The sequence below is a fragment of the Lissotriton vulgaris genome, unplaced genomic scaffold, assembly GCF_964263255.1.
Source record: "Lissotriton vulgaris unplaced genomic scaffold, aLisVul1.2 SCAFFOLD_846, whole genome shotgun sequence".
Taxonomy (NCBI): Eukaryota; Metazoa; Chordata; class Amphibia; order Caudata; family Salamandridae; genus Lissotriton; species Lissotriton vulgaris.
In genome coordinates, this window is record NW_028254755.1 from 821,150 (window position 1) to 844,349 (window position 23,200).

The 23,200-nt window shown below is 41.6% G+C and overlaps 1 protein-coding gene across 1 annotated transcript in view; it reads left to right on the plus strand.

The window, feature by feature from the left end:
• The window catches only part of LOC147659421 (cytochrome P450 2G1-like), an 804,706-nt gene extending 781,796 nt beyond the window's left edge, over nt 1–22,910 (plus strand). The window contains exons 7-8 of the mRNA XM_086951755.1: nt 21,097–21,238; nt 22,606–22,910. Of these exons, the coding sequence (XP_086807881.1) occupies nt 21,097–21,238; nt 22,606–22,910 (447 nt within the window). The remainder of the gene's footprint in view (nt 1–21,096; nt 21,239–22,605) is intronic.
• The last annotated feature ends 290 nt before the right edge of the window (nt 22,911–23,200 follow it).

Genomic DNA, 23,200 nt, shown 5'->3' on the forward strand with positions numbered 1-23,200 from the left:
TCATTTGTTGCCAGAGCACTTTTAGAAAGTAGGCATTTTCTTGTTCAACCATTCTGTGGGATATTGCCTGTTTGTGTATTCACTCTCTGGTTTTGGATTGACAGGAGCTGGGAATGTGCATTCCCTCTAGACAGCCCCAAGGGGGTTGAGGTGTGCCCTGCCTTTCCTGAATGACTTATAGCCAGGCTGAATATACCTGGGCCTCGTTTAGAGTAGTGGGAGGAGTTTCACTAGCACCTGAATAGGATGTATCTCCTTTGAAAATACTGTTTTCACCTCCTGTAGTGATGCTGGGCCAGAGAGGACAGAATTGCTTTGGACTGGGCTCTGAGACCATGGCCACAAAGAGACCAAAGAGAAAATGGGCTAAACGAATTGGACCTTAAACCTCAGAGAATTAGATCACTTCTGGACTCAAGAGGAACCTCTGCTCAGGAGAAGAACTGGAGAGATGGAAGGAGGAGTACTAACCCTTTGCTGTGTGTGCCGTGCTGGGTTGGCCTGCAGTTTCTGCTTCTGCAAGGAGAGGACAAAGACTTGAACTTTGCTGTGAACCTGATTGAAGAAGAATCTCCAAGGGCTTGGGTGTGCTTTCCTCCTGTTCTCAAGTCTTAGGGCCACAATGACGTTACCTACACCTACCCACCAGCACCTGGAATCCTCTGTGGACACCTGCATTCATAAGGGTGCCAATTTCAGTTCCTGGGCCCTGAAAAGTGTGTGATTTATGGCAAAGCAAGGAGAACATCTCCGGCACTGCCAGCAATGCCGCCCGTGACTCCGCAACCTAAACCGAGTCGGGGTGTGCTGCTCATGAAGTACACATAGCACTGCCCCTCCTGCCCCACAGCTCTGACTACCCTTCAATGGCTGCAGTTATTGACCTTCCCAATGCCAGAGCTTGCACCAATGCCGGCACAGCCAGTGCCAGTATCACGTTATAGTGGAGCAGATAACCGACGAGGGTGACCACGCAAATTCTTCAATGTCACAATGCTTCACTAGAATCGACACTTCATCGCTGATGCTGCCTTACTTCCCCTGTCTTGGATTCAACACCTCGCCTCACCCATGGCAGAAAGTATCTGTCAAGGTGCTCCAATCTTCACGGAGGTAGAAGTGACGATAGCTCCCAACGCCCCTCTACCAGTATCCTTGCTCAAATGTACAGAGCAAGTTCACCAACAGAGGGGAAAGGGGAAGTGGCAAGGAAAGAAGAGACAACTCCTTCTGACACTGTTCCTCACTCTCTGCTCCCTGATAGTCTTTGTGTAGTTCTCAGGAAGGAGAAGATACCTAATGCACAAAGGGGCAAAAGATATACAACTTCTCTCTAACACTTTAAATATCATATAACATCACAGAGAGTTTCCTACCAGAGTTATGGCCCCTCTTCTAAGGTTGTCTTTGTGTTGCGACTGACTCCCTGCAGCTGTAAATGAACATACTACATTAAGTGTTTGACTATGCAAGGAAAATGTTAGAGACAAACAATGCTGATATTCATTGTACCCGTATGCCTGACGGGGAGTTCCATTAAACCTAACTGTATAATTGAATAGTTTAGTATCTTGCACAGATGCGGAATTTCCCACGTTGGTTCCAAACGCTGAAGAGGCAACGCGCAAAAAGGAACAGGGAAGGGGAGGAGGGAAGGAAAGGAAAGGTAAGACGCAAGAGAAATCCTCAGTCAAGACCTTGCTAGGGGTTTAATACTGCAGCAACCTGGGCGGAGATAACAGGATCGGCAAATGCGTCTTACTTGAAAGTTGCTCCACTCTCCTCTGCATTCTCGCTGCTAACCTCTCTTGCAAAGAGGATAAGAGCTTCTCTGCCAGTTCTGTGTCGAGAAGCTGCTACAATACGGATTTCACAAAAACGTCAGATACCTCTCTGAACGCTTCCATGGATATCCGTCTGGACTCTGGAAACGCAGAATACTCTCTAAATTATTTCTATGAAAACTGCAAACTCGAACCTACGCACTTGAAATAAGTGCAGAGGAAACGCTAACTCAACTATTCTCTCCGGAATTCAGTTGAAGTGCACTGCAGAAAGCGCGCACACCTGTCTTAACCATTAGTGACTACACAGGTGTGTTAGAAATGAAAACTAGACTGCAAACAACACAGTGGCCATCTTACTGTGTGCAATTCCACACGCAAAGGTTTTCCCAAATGTTTACCAAGCTAGGCTTGACAATGGTTCTAAACCTCTTCGTGACCTGATGTTTTCTTGGACCCAATATAGAGGCAACAACCGGATTCCTGACAGTACCCCCTCTCAAAGACCGATTTATTGGTCCTGGCTTGTGTGGATGCTGTGAGTGGAATCTTTTCTTCACTTGAGGGGCATGAACATTTCTTGCCGGTTCCCAAGACCTATCCTCAGGACCATACCCCTTCCAGTCAATCAGGTAGTAAAGCTGTCCTCTAGTGTATTTGGAATCCAAAATGCCCTTAACTATGTATTCTGGGTAACCATCTATGACCAGGAGAGCTGGAGGTTTCAATAACCTAGTGTGTGGTGCAGCTTTCTTCAAGAGTGATACATGAAAAACTGGATGAATCCCTAGACCAGGAGGTAATTTTAGTCTCACTGAAACTGGGCCTAACACTTGGTCAATCTGATAAGGACCAACAAATCGGGGTTGAAATTTTCGATTACCCTTTAAATGAAGATTACGAGAGGATAACCAAACCTGATCTCCCACCCGGTATTCAGGGGCCAGTCTACAGTGTTTATCTGCATGTCTTTTGTAATGCTGTTTTGCCTTTAACAAATTAGCTTCAGCTGACTTATGAATGGAAGCCAAGTGTTCCATAAGTCCCTCCACAGCTGGTACCTCCAAATCAATGTGAGTCTGAAAAGGATTCGGATGTCACCCATAGTTCAAGTAGAAGGGAGAATATCCAGTGGACATATTCTTAGCATTATTAAATGCGAATTCCGCCATCCATAACAACTTGGAAGATTCTCCCCCTTGATCCAAAAGGAACAATCGAAGGTACTGCTCTAACTCTTGGTTTACACGTTCTGTTTGGCCATCGGTTTCTGGATGGTAACTAGTAGAATGTCTAACCTCCACTCCCAACCCTTATAAGAAAGCTTTCCAGAAATGGGACACCATCTGCGAACCCCTATCTGAAATGACTAGTTTAGGAACTCCATGCAGTTTTACTATGTGTTCACTGAAGTGCCTTGCAAGCTCAGAAGCAGTGGGTATACCAACTAGTGGTACGAAATGACTCATTTTGGTGAAGGTGTCAACCATAAACAGAATGGTATTAAACCCTTGACTAAGAGGTAGCTAAACAATCAAATCTATAGTGACTGTATGCCAAGGATGGGAAGGTGTGGGCAAAGGTTGCAATAACCCCTGAGGTGCCTGCCGAGCGGGTTTACTACGAGCACAAAGCTCGCAAGTCAGAACATATTGTTTCACTTGGGAAGACATTCCAGGCCACCAAAAATAGCGCTGCAACAAATCTAGGGTTTTAGCTATGCCTTTATGCCCAGCCAAAGGTTGATCATCGCATTCCTTCATAGCTTTTTCCTGTAGAGCCTCAGTGGGCAAATACAAGGTTTCCTTGAAATAAGGTAGATTGTTTTGTATTCTTCTCTATGGCCCTTGTGAAATCCAAAGTTCCATCGCTTCGGGAGATAATTCCTTTCGAATCTCCTCATGCATATTGTCTATGGACATGGCACACACAATCTTGGTCTCAGGAATGATCGGCTGAGGGTCCACCGCATGTTCCTGTTCTTCCGTTAGAATCCGAGATAAGGTATCCGCCTTTCCATTCTTACTTCCGGGGCGGTTTGTGATTACAAAATCAAAATCTGCAAAATATAAGGGCCAGCGGAGTTGTCGAGGGGTGAGTGTCTTTGCTGTCTTCAAAAATTGCAAATTCTTATGATCGGAAAAAACCGTCACAGTATGTTTAGCCCCTAATAGGTAGTGTCTCCAATCTTCAAAGGCATCTTTGACTGCCAGTAATTCTTTTTCTGCAATAGTGTAATTAATCTCGGCCACACTCAATTTTCTGGATCGAAATGCCACCGGATGCAACTGTCCAGTTTCTTTTTGACGTTGAGACAGGACCCCACCAATGGCTTGATCTGAAGCATCGGCTTCCACAAAGAAGGGCTCCGCAGGATCAGCATGCAGTAAAATGGGAGCCGTGGTGAAACTTTTCTTGAGAAGAGCAAATGCTCGTTCCGCTTCTGCAGACCATTGGAATTTCGCTCCTTTCTTGAGTAAACGTGTGATGGGTACAATTAGTTGAGAGAACCCCTGAATGAAACGTCGGTAAACGTTAGCAAATCCAAGAAACCTTTGAATCTCCTTTACGTTCTTGGGGGATGGCCAACTTTCCACTGCCAACACCTTTTTGGAATCCATGGTGATTCCCTGAGGGGAAGAACAAAACCCAGGAACTCCACTCTAGGTGAGTTGAAGACACATTTTTCGAGCTTGACGTAGAGATGGTGGGAACGGAGGCGACTAACTACAATTCTTACATGCTCTGATGTTGCTGTGGATCTTGAGAGAAAATCAAAATATCATCCAAATAAATTACCGCAATCTTATCAATGAGATCTCCCATCTCATCATTGATGAAATGCTGAAACCCAGCTGGAGCATTACAGAGCCCAAAGGGCATCACACAATACTCGAACAATCCAAATTTGGTTCGAAAAGCCGTCTTCCACTCGTGTCCTGCCTTCATTCGAATTAGATGATATGCCCCCCTTAGATCCAATTTTGTAAAGATTTGAGCTTCCTTTATCTGATCCAAAAAGACTGAAATCAACGGAAGGGGGTAGCGATTCTTTACTGTCACTCGATTTAGGGCACAATAGTCTATACACATTCTCAAAGTGCCCTCCTTTTTAGGAATAAAAAATAAAGGAGACGACATTGGTGACTGAGACGGTCTAATGAATCCATTGGCAAGGTATTTATCCAAATACTCCTTCAGATGGCAGTTCTCAGCTTCCGTTAATGCATCAATGCGACTGCAAGGAAGGACGGATCCAGGTTCCAGGTCTATGGCGCAATCGTAAGGACGATGCGGAGGCAATTGTTCGGCTTCTGCTTCGCTAAAGACTTCTTGAAAGTCTTGGTACTCTGTAGGAATCTCCACAGTACTAATCACTCCGATAGAATCCCCTCCGTAAGATAATAAGGACGCTTGGGAAGGTTCAAGTGATTCGTTAACTGCACAATAGCAATGTTCAGAACAAAAGGTTGACTTCATTTCCACAGTTCGATTTTCCCAATCGATGGTAGGAATATGCATCGCTAACCAAGGTAATCCTAAAATAAGTTGAAATTGGGGTGCATCAATGAGGTTAAATTGCAACACTTCGCGATGACCATCAGCCTGGATAAGCTCCAACGGTTCTGTGTGACTGGTAATCGGACCTGACGATAAGTTGGTACCGTCTCATGCACGAACAGGTTCACTCTTTTCTTTCAAAATAGCATGAATGCCCATGTGCTGAGCATATTTGAGGTCACAGAAGTTGCCTGTAGCACCTGAATCAATCAGAACAGCTCCTCCAAGAATCTGGTGTTCACGGAATTTGATCGTCATGTGAAGAATCAAATGAGGGGCTAAAGTCTGCAATGTATTGATTATTTGATGAGTTTCTGGGATCGTTTTGTCTTCTTGCGCCACCAGAGCGATCCCGTCTACTGGTGGTTTTGGGCATTTCCCTTTACCGGAAACTTTGGTCTTTTTGGACATTCCTTAACAAAATGACCACTGATTCTACAGTACAAGCACAGTTTCTTAACTCAACGTTGTTCCTTCTCTTCTTTACTTAGCGGCCCACATACTGCTCCAATCTGCATGTGTTCCCCTTCAGAAACAGATCCTGATGATTTTTCAACGTCTTGTCGAGTTCTATCGAAACGAGGGATGTTCCACTTGGATTCTTTTTTTCTTTTCTCCCTTCCTCTCCGACCAACGAAAATCTATTACCAGCACTAAATCCACTAGAGCAGATAATTCCGTTGGACGGTTTGGAATTTGCGGCAGGGTATCTTTGATTTCATCTCTCAACCCTTGATAAAAAAAGGCGGCTCTTTTCTCTTCGGGCCAATTGGTTTCTACAAGAAGCTTATTAAACTGTGTTAAATATGTCACCAAGTCCTTGGAACCCTGACGAAGTTCCAGCAGCTCATTATTAGTGGCCTGGGAAATTTTTCGTCTATCAAAAATTCTCAAGAATTCCGTTTTGAATAATTCAAAATCATACAGAAAGGGATCATCTTTGGACACTAATGGCATTGCCAAATTAGCTGCATCTCCATGCAAATAAGATAAAATGAAGGCCACTGTAGATTTCGCATCAGGGAATAAACTGGCCCGACACATAAAGTATAACGAACATTGCGTCAAAAAAAGTTGGGCTTTTTGTGGATCCCTATGAAACCTTTCTGGGGCAGCTAAAGGAATAATCGGGGAGACAGAATGTATAACCTGTGCTACTGACTGCTGATTAGCTTGAAGCGAAGTGGGTGGAGGAGAAGCAGTGGGATTACTCAAAACCAACCCTTCAACCTTCTGTGCCAATAAGTGAGTTTCCTGCCGTGAAGCTGATAACTCATGTCTCAAGGTTTTGTTTTCCTCTCTAACTGCGCCTATTTCCTTCTGAATGCCTTCCAATATAGCGCCTAACGCCTTTATATTTAAGCCTTCCGCCATTCTACCCAGGTGAAGAAAACTACGTGGGCACTTCAATCTGTCAAGGTGCTCCAAACTTCACGGAGGTAGAAGTGACAATAGCTCCCAACGCCCCTCTACCAGTATCCTCGCTCAAATGTACAGAGCAAGTTCACCAACAGAGGAAGTGGCAGAGAAAGATGAAACAACTCCTTCTGACACTGTTCCTCACTCTCTGCTCCCTGATAGTCTTTGTGTAGTTCTCAGGAAGGAGAAGATAACTAATGCACAAAGGGGCAAAAGATAAACAACTTCTCTCTAACACTCTAAATATCATATAACATCACAGAGAGTTTCCTACCAGTCTAAGAAAGAGTTATGGCCCCTCTTCTAAGGTTGTCTTTGTGTTGCGACTGACTCCCTGCAACTATAAATGAACATACGACATTAAGTGTTTGACTATGCAAGGAAAGTGTTAGAGACAAACAATGCTGATATTCATTGTACCTGTATGCCTGACGGGGAGTTCTGTTAAACCTAACTGTATAATTGAATAGTTTAGTATCTTGCACAGATGCGGAATTTCCCACGTTGGTTCCAAACACGCAAAAAGGAACAGGGAAGGGGAGGAGGGAAGGAAAGGAAAGGTAAGACGCAAGGGAAATCCTCAGTCAAGACCTTGCTGGGGGTTTAATACTGCAGCAACCTGGGCGGAGATAACAGGAACGGCAAATGTGTCTTACTTGAAAGTTGCTCCACTCTCCTCTGCACTCTCGCTGCTAACCTCTCTTGCAAAGAGGATAAGAGCTTCTCTGCCAGTTCTGTGTCGAGAAGCTGCTACAATACTGATTTCACAAAAACGTCAGATACCTCTCTGAACGCTCCATGGATATCCGTCTGGACTCTGGAAATGTCGGAATACTCTCTGAAATATTTCTATGAAAACTGCGAACTCGAACCTACGCACTTGAAATAAGTGCGGAGGAAACGCTAACTCAACTACTCTCTCCGGAATTCAGTTGAAGTGCGCCGCGGGAAGCACGCGCACCTGTCTTAACCATTAGTGACTACACAGGTGTGTTAGAAATGAAAACTAGACTGCAAACAACACGGGGGCCATCTTACTGTGTGCAATTCCACACGCAAAGGTTTTCCCAAATGTTTACCAAGCTAGGCTTGACAATGGTTCTAAACCTCTTCGTGGCCTGATGTTTTCCTGGACCCAATATAGAGGCAACAACCGGATTTTTGTCAGGATCCTGCTTCACCTCATCACTGACACCTAACCTCCACAACGGCTTGCATCGTCTGTTGACTTTGTTTCCAAGGTACTGTTGTTTGCAGGATTTGTGTGACTCCGTCCCCTACCGTCGCACCTCGCGGTTGGCGCGGTTCTTTGGACGTGTGCCCGTCACAACATCGTAATAGCCCTAGGTGTAGCTATTATGTTTCTACAAGTTCTATTTTTGAAGTAAAACTTTTAAAAGTTATATCTTGATACATCTATAATGGATTTTGTTTTATTTGGTCTTGTTTGGTTTGGATAAAGATACTTTATTTCTCTAAACTGTTGTGGTGTTTTCATCGTGGTACTGCGTGTTTGGGTCCAAATACTTGACACATTGCCTTTGGGATAAGCCTGTATGCTCAAAGGAAGGGCTCCTACTTGGACAAAGGTGAATACCTCTGTCAACTAAACATCCCCATTTCCAACACATGCAACCCAAGAAGGAATTTTCATTTCTCATCAAAAATTTCTTGACCCGAACATCAGAAGTTCAGCAGATCACTTTTTTTACTTGATCTCTTACTATCATCTATAATCAAAACCATTACCTCTAACTGGAAGGACACACACAAGGCATCCTTCCAAGCTTGGATCAACTAGATATCACATAACTGAGGGCCGACAACACCACCTACAACACTCCCCCTGGAAATCACAACACAGACCTATTTGAAAATGTTTGGATGACAACTTTGCTACTAACAAACCATCATAAACTGTACAAATTACTCTGAAACCTCAGCTTGATCTAGTTATCCTTTATACACTCTAAGCAACAGATGTTTCCAATTAAATATGTGCCCTTTTACTGTAATCCTTCCCTTATGATCCTGCTCTGCATCCATATCCAGTCATGTGAACACTTTACTTATTCTAATGTTGAGTATATATACATCCACTGTACTATGGCAGCCTTCTCCTAGAGACTATGTGATTCATTTTTGTGCTGGTGTTTATTTGTCCCCCTTTTAATTACTTTGTATCCTCTATTATGATATGCTTGTTTTTTTAAACTTAATAAAGCTTATTTTGAAACTAAAAAAGAAAGTAGTAAAAGAAGTACTGGACTATTTTCCTCAGTTGCCTGTGGTAATACTGAAGGAAAACAAACTATTAATTAGGATAATACAGTCAAGTTGTATAAAGAAATCATCCTTTGCATTAATAAAAACACATGGATGTATTTATGAGAGGCTTGCGCCGTCAAAGTTTCACTTTTTTTAGGCTCCGGCAGTGCAAGCCTCTTAATCATATATATGTGGGCACACCTAAGGGCAATACCATCCCAAGAGCAACATCGTTGGTACCATTATGAACATTAGAATAAGTACTGTTAGACAAGAAATAGAACCCCGGGTGTGCATAAATTGGTCCTTCAAAATCTACTGCAGCATATCTAGTATTCATTCCAAACGTACTCCGATCTTTGTCATTCACCAGGGACATTGCATTTTTCTACAGAACTATTACAGAACAATTGATATACAGAGAAGTGTATGTATTGTTTTAGATGGGGCAACCAGCAGGATAATAACCAGCCTCTCAGTTAACTATCAATTCCTTATAGTGCCAACCCACCAACGTGCCATTCTGCTCTTCCATGTAAAATGTGTTGCAATATGTGTTATCACACGCTGGATAACCTATTCATTGTGACTTTCTATATCATAGAAAAGGACCTGGTTAGCCAAAACCAAAAACTCCTTTCACTTCAGTAAATTGTTCTGGACAGATGTAGGTATATTTCAGAAGAGATAATGGGTATGGAGTCCATAAACTAGTGACAGACTCAGTGGGGTAACAAGAAATTCCTTCTCCAAAAAATCTATTATGTGTGTCTAAAATATATTACTCAAGGCTGTCCTTTTCTTCCTTGTCGGGGAAACGATTTTAACCTTTGTACGCAAAGACACATCTTGATCATTTTCCAAAACCCACGACACCACACACAATTTTATCAACAGTAACATCACGAGAACAACACATGTTATTTTCTTTTTGCGAGTCCACACCATATTATGCTGGGCAACAGAAAGTAATAGCTGCTCTTCCTCAGCAACCATTCTACCAAAGGGTTGCATAATGAATGATGAAATGGGGACAAAATGCAAAAAAATATGCAAGTTGCCAGTGTCCGTCAGAGCCTCACTCGTACAGGCTCCTATTGTTCATCAATACGTTGGCGCTCTTGAGCACCGGAGGTGGAGCTTGCTCTGTCCTAAGCTTGTCCCCCACGTCAATCTCGATGGTAAACCTCCACAGTATACCTCGATCCTGTCTTTCCTATCTAATGTTAAAACAACTAATTATTGAGCAGAAACCTTTCACCAAGCTCGATAGATCACCTTTGGCACTACAACTCAGTACAACCTATCTTACGCAGTCCATCCCTAATCTTTTTTCTCCTTGGATGCACTTTCCCTCAGCCGAGGGTGCACATTGTACCTGGTAGCCTGAGGCACTGTAGGATAGGTGAACAACGGCTCTTGAATAGCTCATATTTCTGGAGGAACAACCGCATTCAACACGTCAAAATGTTCCTTATCTGTCTGTGTCCAAATTAGTTGGCCATTGCTGAATGGGACAAACCAAGTCACCTGCTCAAGCTCGTCCACAATGCCGTCTCCTACCCTCTTGTCATAGGGTAGAGGCAGAGGAACCTTCCTGCAGTGGGTGGCTAGCACCCGGTTCCTATGGCCAGCAAACTTTACAGCAGTCCGTGTCACCAGTAAGACCTGCTCGGGCCACTTCCATTGCGGCTCCAAACCGGAGGAGTACCAAGTCACCAGGCCGAATATCATGGCCTTGTCATTCTGGTGTAGAAGGTAGGGATTCCCACACCTGTTGGTGAATAGAATATAAACTTTCTGTTAACTGGCCAAGATAATCTATTAGAATAGGATACTCAATATTTGAAATTTTACAAGGACGTGGGACGCCCCAGACATTTGCCGGGCACCCAAACACGACCTCATAAGGAGACAATCCTGTCCTAGAATGTGCAGTCATTCTTGTTGACAAAAGGGCTAACAGTAAAACATCTGGCCACTGCAACCCTGTGGTCTCCTGAAATTTTGCTAATTTAAGTTTGGGAATACCATTGTACTTCTCAACCAAACCCGATGACTGAGTTTGATTAGCACTGTAATATTGAGGCAGGTTCACAGCTGGTTCTCTTTGTTATGAATTGTTTTAATGTATTGTAGGTGCTCCACAGGAGACGTCCATCGTCCCCGGACGCCAAATATATAACTTCACACGTGCTACTTGTGGAACACTAGATGCATCCCTGTGGACACTCTGTTTCTCCTCAGTGCGAAATGAGGGTTCTGAACATAGTTTATGTTGCAAATTATTCCGTGTTTTATTTCACACAATTTTTGTTGCGTCTGTGAGTTTACATATTCCAATTAATTAGTTTTTCATGTGTTCATACGTACGACATTATTATTTTCAGATCCTCCAATGCATTTCGGGCATACCTAACAGCCCTTCATCAGGGAACAACACTACAAAAATGAACAAATAAACAAACATAATAAGCAAATGTATTAAGATGCTTGCATTCAGCCTAACAAAGCTCATATGGTATGATGACCCTTTAAAGCTTCTGTGTCTTACATGTGAAAAACTAACGAGGTTTGTGAAGTGAATTCCTGAGATTTAATTGGTCACCTGCTCGACCTTTATAAACCGTGAGTTACAAGGTGATGTAAAAAAACGTCACACTTACATGCCGCATTCGACCGTAGTGTGTGATTTGGCTCAATATGGAAGCTGTCAAAAAACATAAAACAAACCCGATATAGTTAAGCCGTTTTTAACCACCTTGCTGGACCAACATGTTACTCTTAAGCGTTACTACTTTCTCAGAACTGACCTGTACGAACTACCATACCATATGAGCTTTGTTAGGCTGAATGCAAGCATCTTAATACATTTGCTTATTATGTTTGTTTATTTGTTCATTTTTGTAGTGTTGTTCCCTGAAGAAGGCAGTTAGGTACGCCCGAAATGCTTTGGAGGATCTGAAAATAATAATGTCGTACGTATGAACACATGAAAAACGAAGTAATTGGAATATGTAAACTCACAAACACAACAAAAATTGTGTGAAATAAAACACGGAATAATTTGCAACATAAACTATGTTCAAAACCCTCATTTCGCACTGAGGAGAAACAGAGTGCCCACAGGGATGCATCTAGTGTTCCACTAGTAGCACATGTGAGTTTGATTAGCGGCATGGAATTTCTGCTTAACATGGAGACCCACATAAATCAATTCAATCACTTTTGTATTGAAATGACTTCTGTTGTCACTCCAGATCACTAGGGGCAAACCAAAATGAGGAAAGAACTCCTTTAGGAGTACCTTTTCAGTTGTAATGGCCTTATTGTCTTTATTGGGGTCAGCCTCAAACCATTTACTGAATGCATATACAACCACCAAAACATACTTTGAATTATTACATCTCTCTAACTCAATGTAGTCCATTTGAAGGACTTCAAAAGGGAAGTTGGGTGGGGCAAAATTACCAGGCGGTGTAGGGGTACCCTTCCCAGGATTGTGCATCATGCATGCCATTCAGTACTTCACTCAGTGCGCAGCTGTCTTAGCAATATTGTCATTCTGCCATACAGGATCTAATAATTTACAAATGCCTTTAGCACTAATATGAGCTGGACTGTGGGAAATAGTAACCACAGAAAGACCATTTGCATCTTGCAACACCCATTTCAGTTTCCCCGATTTATCAATCTAACATCCTTTGTCATCCAACTATGTTGTATTCTTCTGCCACTCCACTAATTCTTCTATTGTGGCTTCACTCTGTATTTCCTTTACACTTTCAAGGGTATCTTCAAACACAACAACCTCAGGGAACCACCTAGCTGGACCTGGTACAAACATTCTTTTCATCTTTGTCCGGGCCATCTCCTTAGCTGTCTGGTCTGAAAAGCATTCCCTCTACCTATATCATCAGTAACCTACCAGTGGGCGATCACACTTCCCAATTACTAATTTCTTTGGGAGTTTCAGAGCAGACAAAAGCCTCAATATAAGGTGTCCATGCTGAATTTTTGTGCCATGGGAAGTAAGGAACCCTCTTTCAGCCCAGATACGCCTAAAATTATGTGCGACCCCAAAGGCATACTGGCTGTCAGAATAGATAATGACAACCAGTCCCTCACTCAATTTGAAAGCTCGAATAAAGGCAGCTGACTCAGCAGCTTGAGCCGACTGATAAGGGACCCGTGATGTCTCAACTACCGTGCGCAGTGTGGTAATAGCATAGGCTGCAGTATTAGTGCCATCTGGTAACTTGAAACAAGAGCCATCGACATATAGTTCCCCTTGTGGGTCATATAAAGTAACATCATTCAAGTCTACCTGTCCTTTTGTCTCTTCCTCCGTTCGGAAGATACAATCAACTTTGTCAATTTCATCACTCTCGGAAGGGAGGGGTAGTAATGTGGCTGGGTTCAGAGTGGCACATCTTTTGATCGTGATATGTTTAGCAAACAATGTCAATTTATAGCCAGTAAGACATGCACTGGCGAGGTGCAGTGTCCTTGTCTTGTACAAAAGCGTATCCACAGCATGGGGTACCATGCCCGTGAGGTCAGTATCAAGTAAGAGTCGAGCTGATTGTCTGATTGAAGTGGCCATAGCCACAACTGCTCTTAGACAACTCCAGAAAGCCCTTGCAACAGAATTAAGCAGAGCAGAGAAATGAAGCACACAGCCAGCCATCTCTTGAACATGGAGCACGAACGACTTGCCATAGTTAGTGTACCAAGCACTGGAGATGAACGAAGCACAGTTTTCATTTGCTCGAAAGACTGATGGCATTCAGGCATCCAAGGCAAAGGCTCGTGCACTTCTTTTATTGTTAGTGCAAGCAAAGTTTTAATTAGCAGGGAGTTGGCGACAGTAGGAAGTGATACCTTTAAAAAAGGGTGTACATATTTTTTGAGTTTGTGAAATGGGCATTTAAACAATAGTACTGATACGCTCAGGGGTCAGCCTCCTACCATACTTCGAGAGTAGGTGACCTAAATAGGTAACCTCCTGTTGACAATTCTGAAATTTAGAAAGGGAAGCTTTATGTCCATGATGAGCTAAATGCAGCAACAAATGAAATGTACTCTCTCTACAACCTTGTTCAGTGTCAGAAGCGATAAGAAACTCATCAACATACTGTACCAATACATTCCCTGAGGGAACCAAAAGAGAATCCAACTGATTCTTTAAAGCTTGACTATAAATACTCGGACTCTCTGTGTAGCCCTGTGGAACTCGGCAAAATCTAAAGCTCCTACCAGCTAGAGTAAAACCAAAAAGATATTTACTATCTGGATGAATGTAAATACTGAAGAATGCATTTTTCAAATCAATAACAGAAAAGAATTGAGCAGTAGAAGGAATCATTGTCAAAAGGATGGTAATATCAGGAACCACTGGAAACTGACGGTCCACAATCTTGTTCACTTTGCCTAGGTCAATCACAAAATGGTAAACATCCTCATGATCATCAGAGGAACCTGAGGGTGTCCATTCAAAAATTGGAAGAATGGGACTATTACAAATGTTGGCAGCAATCTCTTCAACTACACCTTTGTGTATCATATCCTGAATAATATGTAAAAGAGCTCCTTCCCCCTCCGGAGGTATCTTATACTGAGGAATACGAGACAGAGCAACATTGTCTTTCACCTGAATGGAAACTGTCAGTATGTGCAACAGTCCTACATCTCTATCACCTGTCACACATAACATGGATGGCACCTTAGCAAATTCAACAGGAAGAGGGTGACACAAACACTGTTTAGTACTCACATTTGGGCCCATCGTCATATAAACTCCTACTGGGGAACAATAAATAGTAGCATTCAATTGCTTCAACAAATCCAAAACCATCAAATTTTCTCCACAATTTGAGGTCAACAAATATGGAGAATCCACTGTAAAAGGATCATCAGTCAATGCAAGGGGTCGAGAAATGGGACTTACAACGGTACACCTGAAAAACCTACCGGAACATTATTATGGCCAGACAAAGCCGCCCCAGGAACCAAATGTCGAGAAACAGAACTCTTTGTTGCACCTGTGTCCACCAAAAAATCCTTAGTCAAGCTTTGCAAATCTGCAGTAACATAAGGACCATGCTGATCCACAGGTATCAGAACTGGTCGCTCACTCTGTCCCTGGCTGTGCTAACTTTAAGACATCCCTGTCACCTCATCTGTATTGTAATCATCTTGGTAGTACTGTCCATCAAGAGGGTCATCAAAATTATTGGTATCAGAACGACCCTGTGAGGCCGCAGCACTTTGAGCTCCATCAATCCCATGACCTCGTCTACGAGTACCTCAACCTCTAGGTACTTCCACTTTCTGCAAAAGCACAGGACACTCGCTACGCCAATGGCCCTCCTACTTACAATACGCACACTGATTCAGCCCCAATGGTTTTTTGTTTTATTTTACAGAGTTTTATGTAGCGCAAACTTGATCCGAAGGTATTGGGTATCAGAGCGCTTTACATAGCACCAGTTGCATTACATGGGGACACATTCATTGTTTTGTTAGGCACAGGGAGATTAAGTGATTTGCCCAGAATCACAGGATATTCAGCGTCATTGCTGAGACTCGAACCCAGTTCCCCAGATTTGATGTCGACCGTCCTAGCCATTAGGCTAACTCCTCTCCCCAATGTTGTTGTGGTCAGCTGCCTACTAGTGCGTGGAAGCTGTCTGGCAGAACCACCACGTCCTCTACCATTACACATACATGCTTGCTGTAACAATACCTTTGTTTTCAACTCCTTATGCTTTTTATCTGTCTTCTCCTTCTTCTCTCGATCTTGATGTTCATAATGTTGGGCCATATTCAAGATAACAGAAGGAAAAGACGTAGACAAAATTCTTCGAGCCAACTCTAAATGAGTCGTTATTTCAGGAAGAAGGCCAGAAACAAATCTGTAAACAAACAATCAAACTCCCCCCAATAGACATATCCTGCGCTCTATAATCCAGATATGTGTCTTCAAACCGAGTAAAGAAATCCGACACATTCTCGTCCTTCTTCTGTCGACAAGCTGTCAATTTGTCCCAATCCACCTTCTTAGGTGGAATAAGCTAATGCATATATGTAATAATATGTCCTTGCAAACAAGTATTTCAGCACAAGGCTTATCTCCTACTTTCTGTTCCTGATCCCAACCTCTATTCTCATCCCATGTACCTCCAAATTCCGTGATATGATCTTGAGTATGCACCTGCCTCCAAACATCAACTGGAACAAGCAGACCAATAAACATTTCAATATCAGTAAGAGTCATTACAGTAGAAGGGGCGGCGTCCTTGAGCTCTTAATACCAGGCTGTAGGATTTTTCCAAGGATCGGGTAATTGAGCCTTAAGAGACAAAACCACTTCTTTTTCAGAGTATAAACCCATTGCTCCTGGAAACGAGCTGCCACAGGCAGTCTGATAATAGTACTTCGCTGATCCGTTAACGTAGGTATCTTCGGATGATAAATAGGGTGAAACTCTTGTATCGGAAACCGAGATGCTGAGGTAGGACTCTTCTCATGAAACCTAGCCCTATAGGCAGTCAGTGTCGTAGTATTCATGAGCACTTGGCTAGGCTCCAAGCCACTAGCAATCGCTCATATCAAATAAAATTTGTGGCACATCATCCCTAAAGTGTTGCTGCCAAAGACAAATCAACATAGCAGACATATGCTTAAGAGGATGTTGATATAAAGGGCTCAAAATCTCGCATAACTGCCCAAACATTCTCCACACTATAAGTGGGATTACAACCCCACTGCTAAGCTTGATCAGCTATTACTTGTTTTTCTTCATCCCCCACCCCAGATCGCACTAAGGGATCCAATTAGTCATTATCTTTTATCTAATCTCTATCCTCAAATCCACATATTGGTGTCTCAACATTCACTAATGTGGAAAGATAAAGAACCATAGAAGAAGTAACAGAAGTGACAGGTACAATCGTCACTGACGGTTGTGCCAGAGGCGAAAGAGCAGGAGATATAGGAGTCGAGTCAATAGGTGCATTAACAGTTACAATTGCCACAGATGGCAAAGAAGAAGAAGGAGCAGAGGGTGCCGTAGACAAAGCTGTCGAAACAACAGCAGTAGACATAGGAACAGTTGGAGTAGTTGTAACAAACTGCTGTGGTAACGAAGGAACAGCAGGATAAATCCTCTGCTGGGCAAACGGGGGCAGGGATCGAGTGTCTAACAATTCCCTCAAAAAAGTAACACTTTCCTCTTGGGCCAAATAAGATTTATCAATCTGTAATCGAAACCTCCTATCTTCATATTCAACTCCTGCTTCCTGTTTTCCCTGTCGTACGCTACAGCTTTCTAGGTCAGAATTTGCATTTTCCCCTTCCTTTTTCATATTCAATCATCTCTGTATAGCTGCCTTCTGCCATGTTCTGAGGGAATCAAACATAGACTGTCTAATTTGTCTCTTAAATAACTATTCCTGTAAAAACCCAATCTTTTATTCATCAAAAGTGCTGGTCAACGGTCACTGTAACTAGGCTTTGTGCCGCATATATTTGTGCCATAGTGTAGTAAACATGGTTCCATGTTAAAATATCGATAGTAAAAACATTGATGTGAAAATATTGATAACAAAAATATCAACTTCCTATACATAAACAGGTACGTACAATAATATCGACACAAAAATATTGATGTAAAAAATATAGAAGTAAAGAATATTGACTTAAAAAAATTACATAACTTAAATAAAATTAATTAAATAATATTAATATTATTAACACAATACATTAAATTTAATAAATATGTTAACCAATTATAACGAATAAACTTAATTTAATAAATAGAATCACCAAAACATGTGTACATATACATATATTTACTTAAATACATTTTATTAACTATTATCTTTATTTAATTTATAAACTTTTTAAGTTATATAAAATTAAAATATACACGGATATAAATAATTTAAAAATAAAATATTCTATATTTAATTGACACATTAAACTATTAAAAAAAGAATAAAACATACATTTAATAACAAAATAAACACAATAGTAGTGAAAACGTTGGATGGCGAGGGGGTAAAAATTACTATTCTCACTCCAGTGAGTGCAACAGTAGGGAAAGCTTGGATACCATAGGGGTCAAAATTACTATTCCCATTCCAGTGAGTGCAACAGTAGGGAAAGCATTGGCTAGCTTAGGGGTAAAAATTACTATTCCCACTCCAGTGAGTGCAACAGTAGGGAAAGCACTGGTGAGCGGAGGAGTAACAATTACTATTCCCACTCCAGTGAGTGCAACAGTTGGGAAAGCGCTGGATACCGTAGGGGTAAAAAAAATTATTCCCACTCCAGTGAGTGCAACAGTAGTGAAAGCATTGGATAGTGGAGGGGTAAAAATTACTATTCCCACTGCAGTGAGTGCAACAGTAGGGAAAGCGCTTGATAGCGGAGGAGTACCCCAACAGTAAAAAACAAAACCATCAACATTTTTATTAAGTTTAATTTCTAATATTAACGTAATTAATATATAAATGTAAATATATTATCAACAAAGATAATACAAAATCATTAATTAACAGTATAATATTCACAACACACACCTAAAATTAATTACACAATTAACATTAATAATTACTAATTAATTAATGGAAATTAATGTATAAATATGTATTAATTAACCAATAACAAATTAATTACTTGCCACCTTTCACACCATTTACACATATAAACTCCACAACACACACCTAAAATGAATTACACAATTACAATTATTAATTACTAAATAATTAATGGAAATTAATTTTAAATAAAATAATAATTAATCAATAAAAAATTAACTACTTACCACCCTTCACACCATTTACACATATACACACCACAAAACACACTTTACATTACTTCCCACCCTACTCCTCTATAAACCCACAACCCTTCTACGGAACTAAAAACACAAAATTAAACTTAAAATAAAGTATTAAATTGTAAAATGTTAATACATATAATAAAATGACAAACAATTCTCAATAAAAACACTAAAATACCTAACAATAGTAATAGTTCAATATTTTTGTCAACTATATTTTTGTCAACGATATTTAAGACGTCGATGTCTTTGAAATCGATATTACTTACCTGTCAGTCGGTATTCTTGTCCACGATATTTTTGTTGTCTATTTCTTCCCCACAATATTTTTGCCGGGATATTTATGTCCCTCAATATTTATACGTTGATATTCCTGCTCTGCACCAGTAAACATAATAGGGCCAAGCCCATGTTTCACATACATATCAAAATTAGGGGTACCTTCTAGAGGCGCCGCCTGAGCTTCTTCCAATAGAGCATCTGCAGAACAAAAATGACAACACAAAGAGAAAAACATACTGATTCTAGGCTTTTCCGAGAAGAAAACAAATTATGCCTGGCAAAGCAGTTACAAGTGTTTTTATTAAAAACGGTCCTCAGACCACACCAAACTCAAATCAGCATGGTACCATATCCACAAAAATCCAAAGCAAACTCACCTGACATGAGTAGCACATACGAACTGATGCTCCACTGCCGACTCTTCAGACCAAACAATCAGATCCAAGGGTTTTGCCATTCAGGACTCCAGTCGGGATGATCACTGGGTGAGGCACCGTACGGCAGGATGTAAGGGGCAGCTGCGAGCAATCAATACTTCTCGTGCAGGGATCCCTGAACCCTCAGTCTGACCCGACGATGGCCTGGACTTCCCCCCCGTCCACCGAAGGAGATGGATCAATCACCCGAAAGAGTCCCTGTTCAGGGCCAACTGAAGGAAGTGGCCCGATTAGGGTCACTCAGGTCACTAATGACCACCTCTCAGCCTTCCGTATCAAATAAAGAGTCAGCAAGACAGTAGAGAATACAAGCCAATAATTGTTTATTCAGAATACAATCAGAGGGACTAAAATCAACAAGCATAAAGATACATTGTGTAAATTTCGAAACCAATGAAGACACACCCACAGAGAAATTTTCCAAGCAGATGGTGCTAAGTAGTGAAATACAGAGGATATGTTTCGATTCAGATTCCAGGTACATATTATCTACTACTCAAGGTCGTTCTGCTCATGCCCACTACTAGACAAGTGGAAGAAGGGCTCTATCTAGCAAGAAAGGTATGCACTAATAAGAACAGTATATTCATTAGTAAAGCAAAAACCCAACTGTGGAAAATCAAAACTTAACATAGGCCTTTTCTCAGAAACAGAGAAGGATATATAGAAAATGGTGCCACAAATGCTAACTTAAATAGGATAATGCGTAGGCAGTAGCATTTCTAGTATAACAATTAGATGATCGGAGGCTCTCCCAAAGGCAAAAGACTGTTCCATTGACCTATTGGGTGCGTTATGCACTAGAATTAGCTTTTGTAAATTATTCTAGTGCCATATCTTCAACTGCAAGCCCCAGTGTAATGTGACAGAGCTGCTTGAGTTTGGACAACAGGTAAATAATAGCAACAGTATTTATTTTACTGCATGGATATAAGCATGATTATTACTAATGTACGCAACCTACAAAATGAATGGCCTTCATCTGAGCCCCATCAAGCTGAAAGGTTTGCTACATTACCCTAGTGTAGTGCTCTGCAACATTTGAATCAAAAGTCATGCTTACAGTTTTCCAGGCCTTTCACTCGTTTTGCTCGACTTGGTCCTGACCAACAACTACATTTTAATAGATCAATATATCTGCGATTCAACAACTGGGAAATCTGGATTCTTAAAATGAAATTCATACCCCCCAGGAAACCAACTACATAAACACTCACAGCTAAGCCTATGTCCTGACAGTCCCTAGAACTATTTCTCACTCTAGCTACTCCAAACAATACATACATACATCCTGGAAATATCTCATGATAGGTGGAAACAGATATTATTGTTCATTGGAGAAAAGCATATATACGTCTGTTAGTGGTTTGATTTCTATAAGTCTGTTAAAATGTTTTTGAGATTATTCTTTCAAATAATGTAGTTCTCATGGCTTATTTTACTCTAGTTGCTTGTATTCATAGTTTCTTGTTTCTGCATTTTGTTGCCTTTGCAGGGAACTGATGTGTTCTTCATGCTTGGTTCTGTATTGTGGGATCCAGAAAAATTCCCTAACCCAGAAGAATTCACTCCTCAGAACTTCCTGAATGATGATGGCAGTTTCAAGAAGAATGATGCTTTCATACCATTTTCCGCAGGTACAAATTAAAGCTGTATTTTCAGCCAATGTCAATTATCATACATTAGTACATTTCACCACTAGTATGGTCCTGATATTTAAAGTTTTAAATTCATTCGATCTGACACTACCAGTAGTTTCTCATGGCAGATGGAAATAATTAAAGGCCTGTCAGAAGATAGAGTAATTTCCAGACAAGGTCAAGTAAAGATGATGGGCCCAATCAGCAAAGGTATTATTAATAAATGCCCTTTTTGAATACCAAAAGTTGCGCTTTACGACTTTTGGTATACACAAAGGACATTTATGAGAAGTAAATGGCCATTGTGAATACCGAAAGTCGTAAAGTTAGACTTTCGTCTCATTTTACCTTTGTGAATCTGTCCTGATAATATTAAATATTGACCATGTATTGGTTCTGATAATGTCTGCCATTCCACTGAAAAGTTCATGATTTTTTAATGGACCACTAACAACCTCAAAGGGGATGATTTAGAGTTTGGTCCAGTCCAAATCTGTGAGACCACAGGAGCAGGCCACTGCTGCGCCTGAATCTTATGGCTCACTTTAAAAAAATGTGAGTAAGCAGTGATGCTAGTGAATGAGTGCACTCCACTGGGTGGAGGGGCTAAAGTTTATCTCTGCCTCCTCAACATCTAATGTCCCCTCCCTTCCACTAACCCGCAAATGGAGCTCTAGGGCCTCCATGCACCCAATCTGACTTCCCTCTATATTGGAACCCTGAGCTACCTGCATCATAGAAATCCACACCATGTGAACTGCCATCTCCTGTTGGGGGTACTCAACATTGAATGCCATTGGTTGGGTATTGTTTACTGCATAGCAGAGTACCTCTGACCAGCCATCCAGGTGCCCGATGCCATGATACCGAGTGTAGGCAAGACCTCCAACCCAGTCAACTCCCATGTCCCATGCAGCAAGAACCAATCCTACTAAACCTGATTATCCAGCCTCTGGCCAAGGGGAAAATGGACTCTAAGCAGGTGAAGCTTGAATCCAATGTACTACTCCTAGCTATGCGCCAATTGGAGGTGTGGACTGACTCCTTGGAGAAACAGACAAGTGGCCCTGTAAGTGAAGAAGATGAGGGAACACTGTTTCTCTTGCTCGAAATGCAATCCAGCCTGTGCAAATTGATGGCAAGCTAGATCATCTCAGAGTGTGCCTTGACCAAATGAAGGAGAAAATGGATAAGCATGGAAGTTGGCTGGGTGAGGCAGAGCATAGGATCTCAGGTAGATGTCACTGAAAAACCTGTGAGACGGTGGTGCCCGTCTGACTGCTGAAATAACCAAAGTAGTGGCAAAAAATAAAATGCTTGAGTCATGCTCCAGGAGTAATAATCTTCACATGATTGGTCTGAAGGAATCCATGAATGTGAGAAGGATGGAGACATTCGAGGAACAGCGTCTCAGAAAGCTGCTACTCAAACACAATTTCTCTTGAATCATTTTGGTAAAGAGAGCCCAAAGAACACAGGGCCCAAGACTCCTGCTTGGAGCTCCACCACACTTGGTGAATGCATGGCAAAACTAAATTACAGGGATCTGGACACTGTGTTCCACATTGGGAGAGAAAAAGACTATGGAATACCAAGGGTTGAGTTCTTCATCTATCTGGATTTCACTGTGGCACTCCAGGAGGTCTGCAGTGCCTTTGCAGAGGTCTAGAAACTACATTGATCTAAAGACTTCACACCTATGCTACTATATATCCTGCTAGGATATGCTTCCAATTAAATAACCACACCATGTGTTTCACCTCTTTGAAAGAAGCTTTGAAATTCTTGAAATCCCTCTTCAAACAGCATGGCCGGAGTCCTGGTGTCCAGATGGCCCACCATGACAATCAGAAAATTTAGATACCTCCTGCAAAGACTTTTTCAGCTATGTAGAGTAAAAAAGGAGCACATGATTCAATATCCTTTTGTTAATCTCCTCATATTGTATGCCTCTGTAAA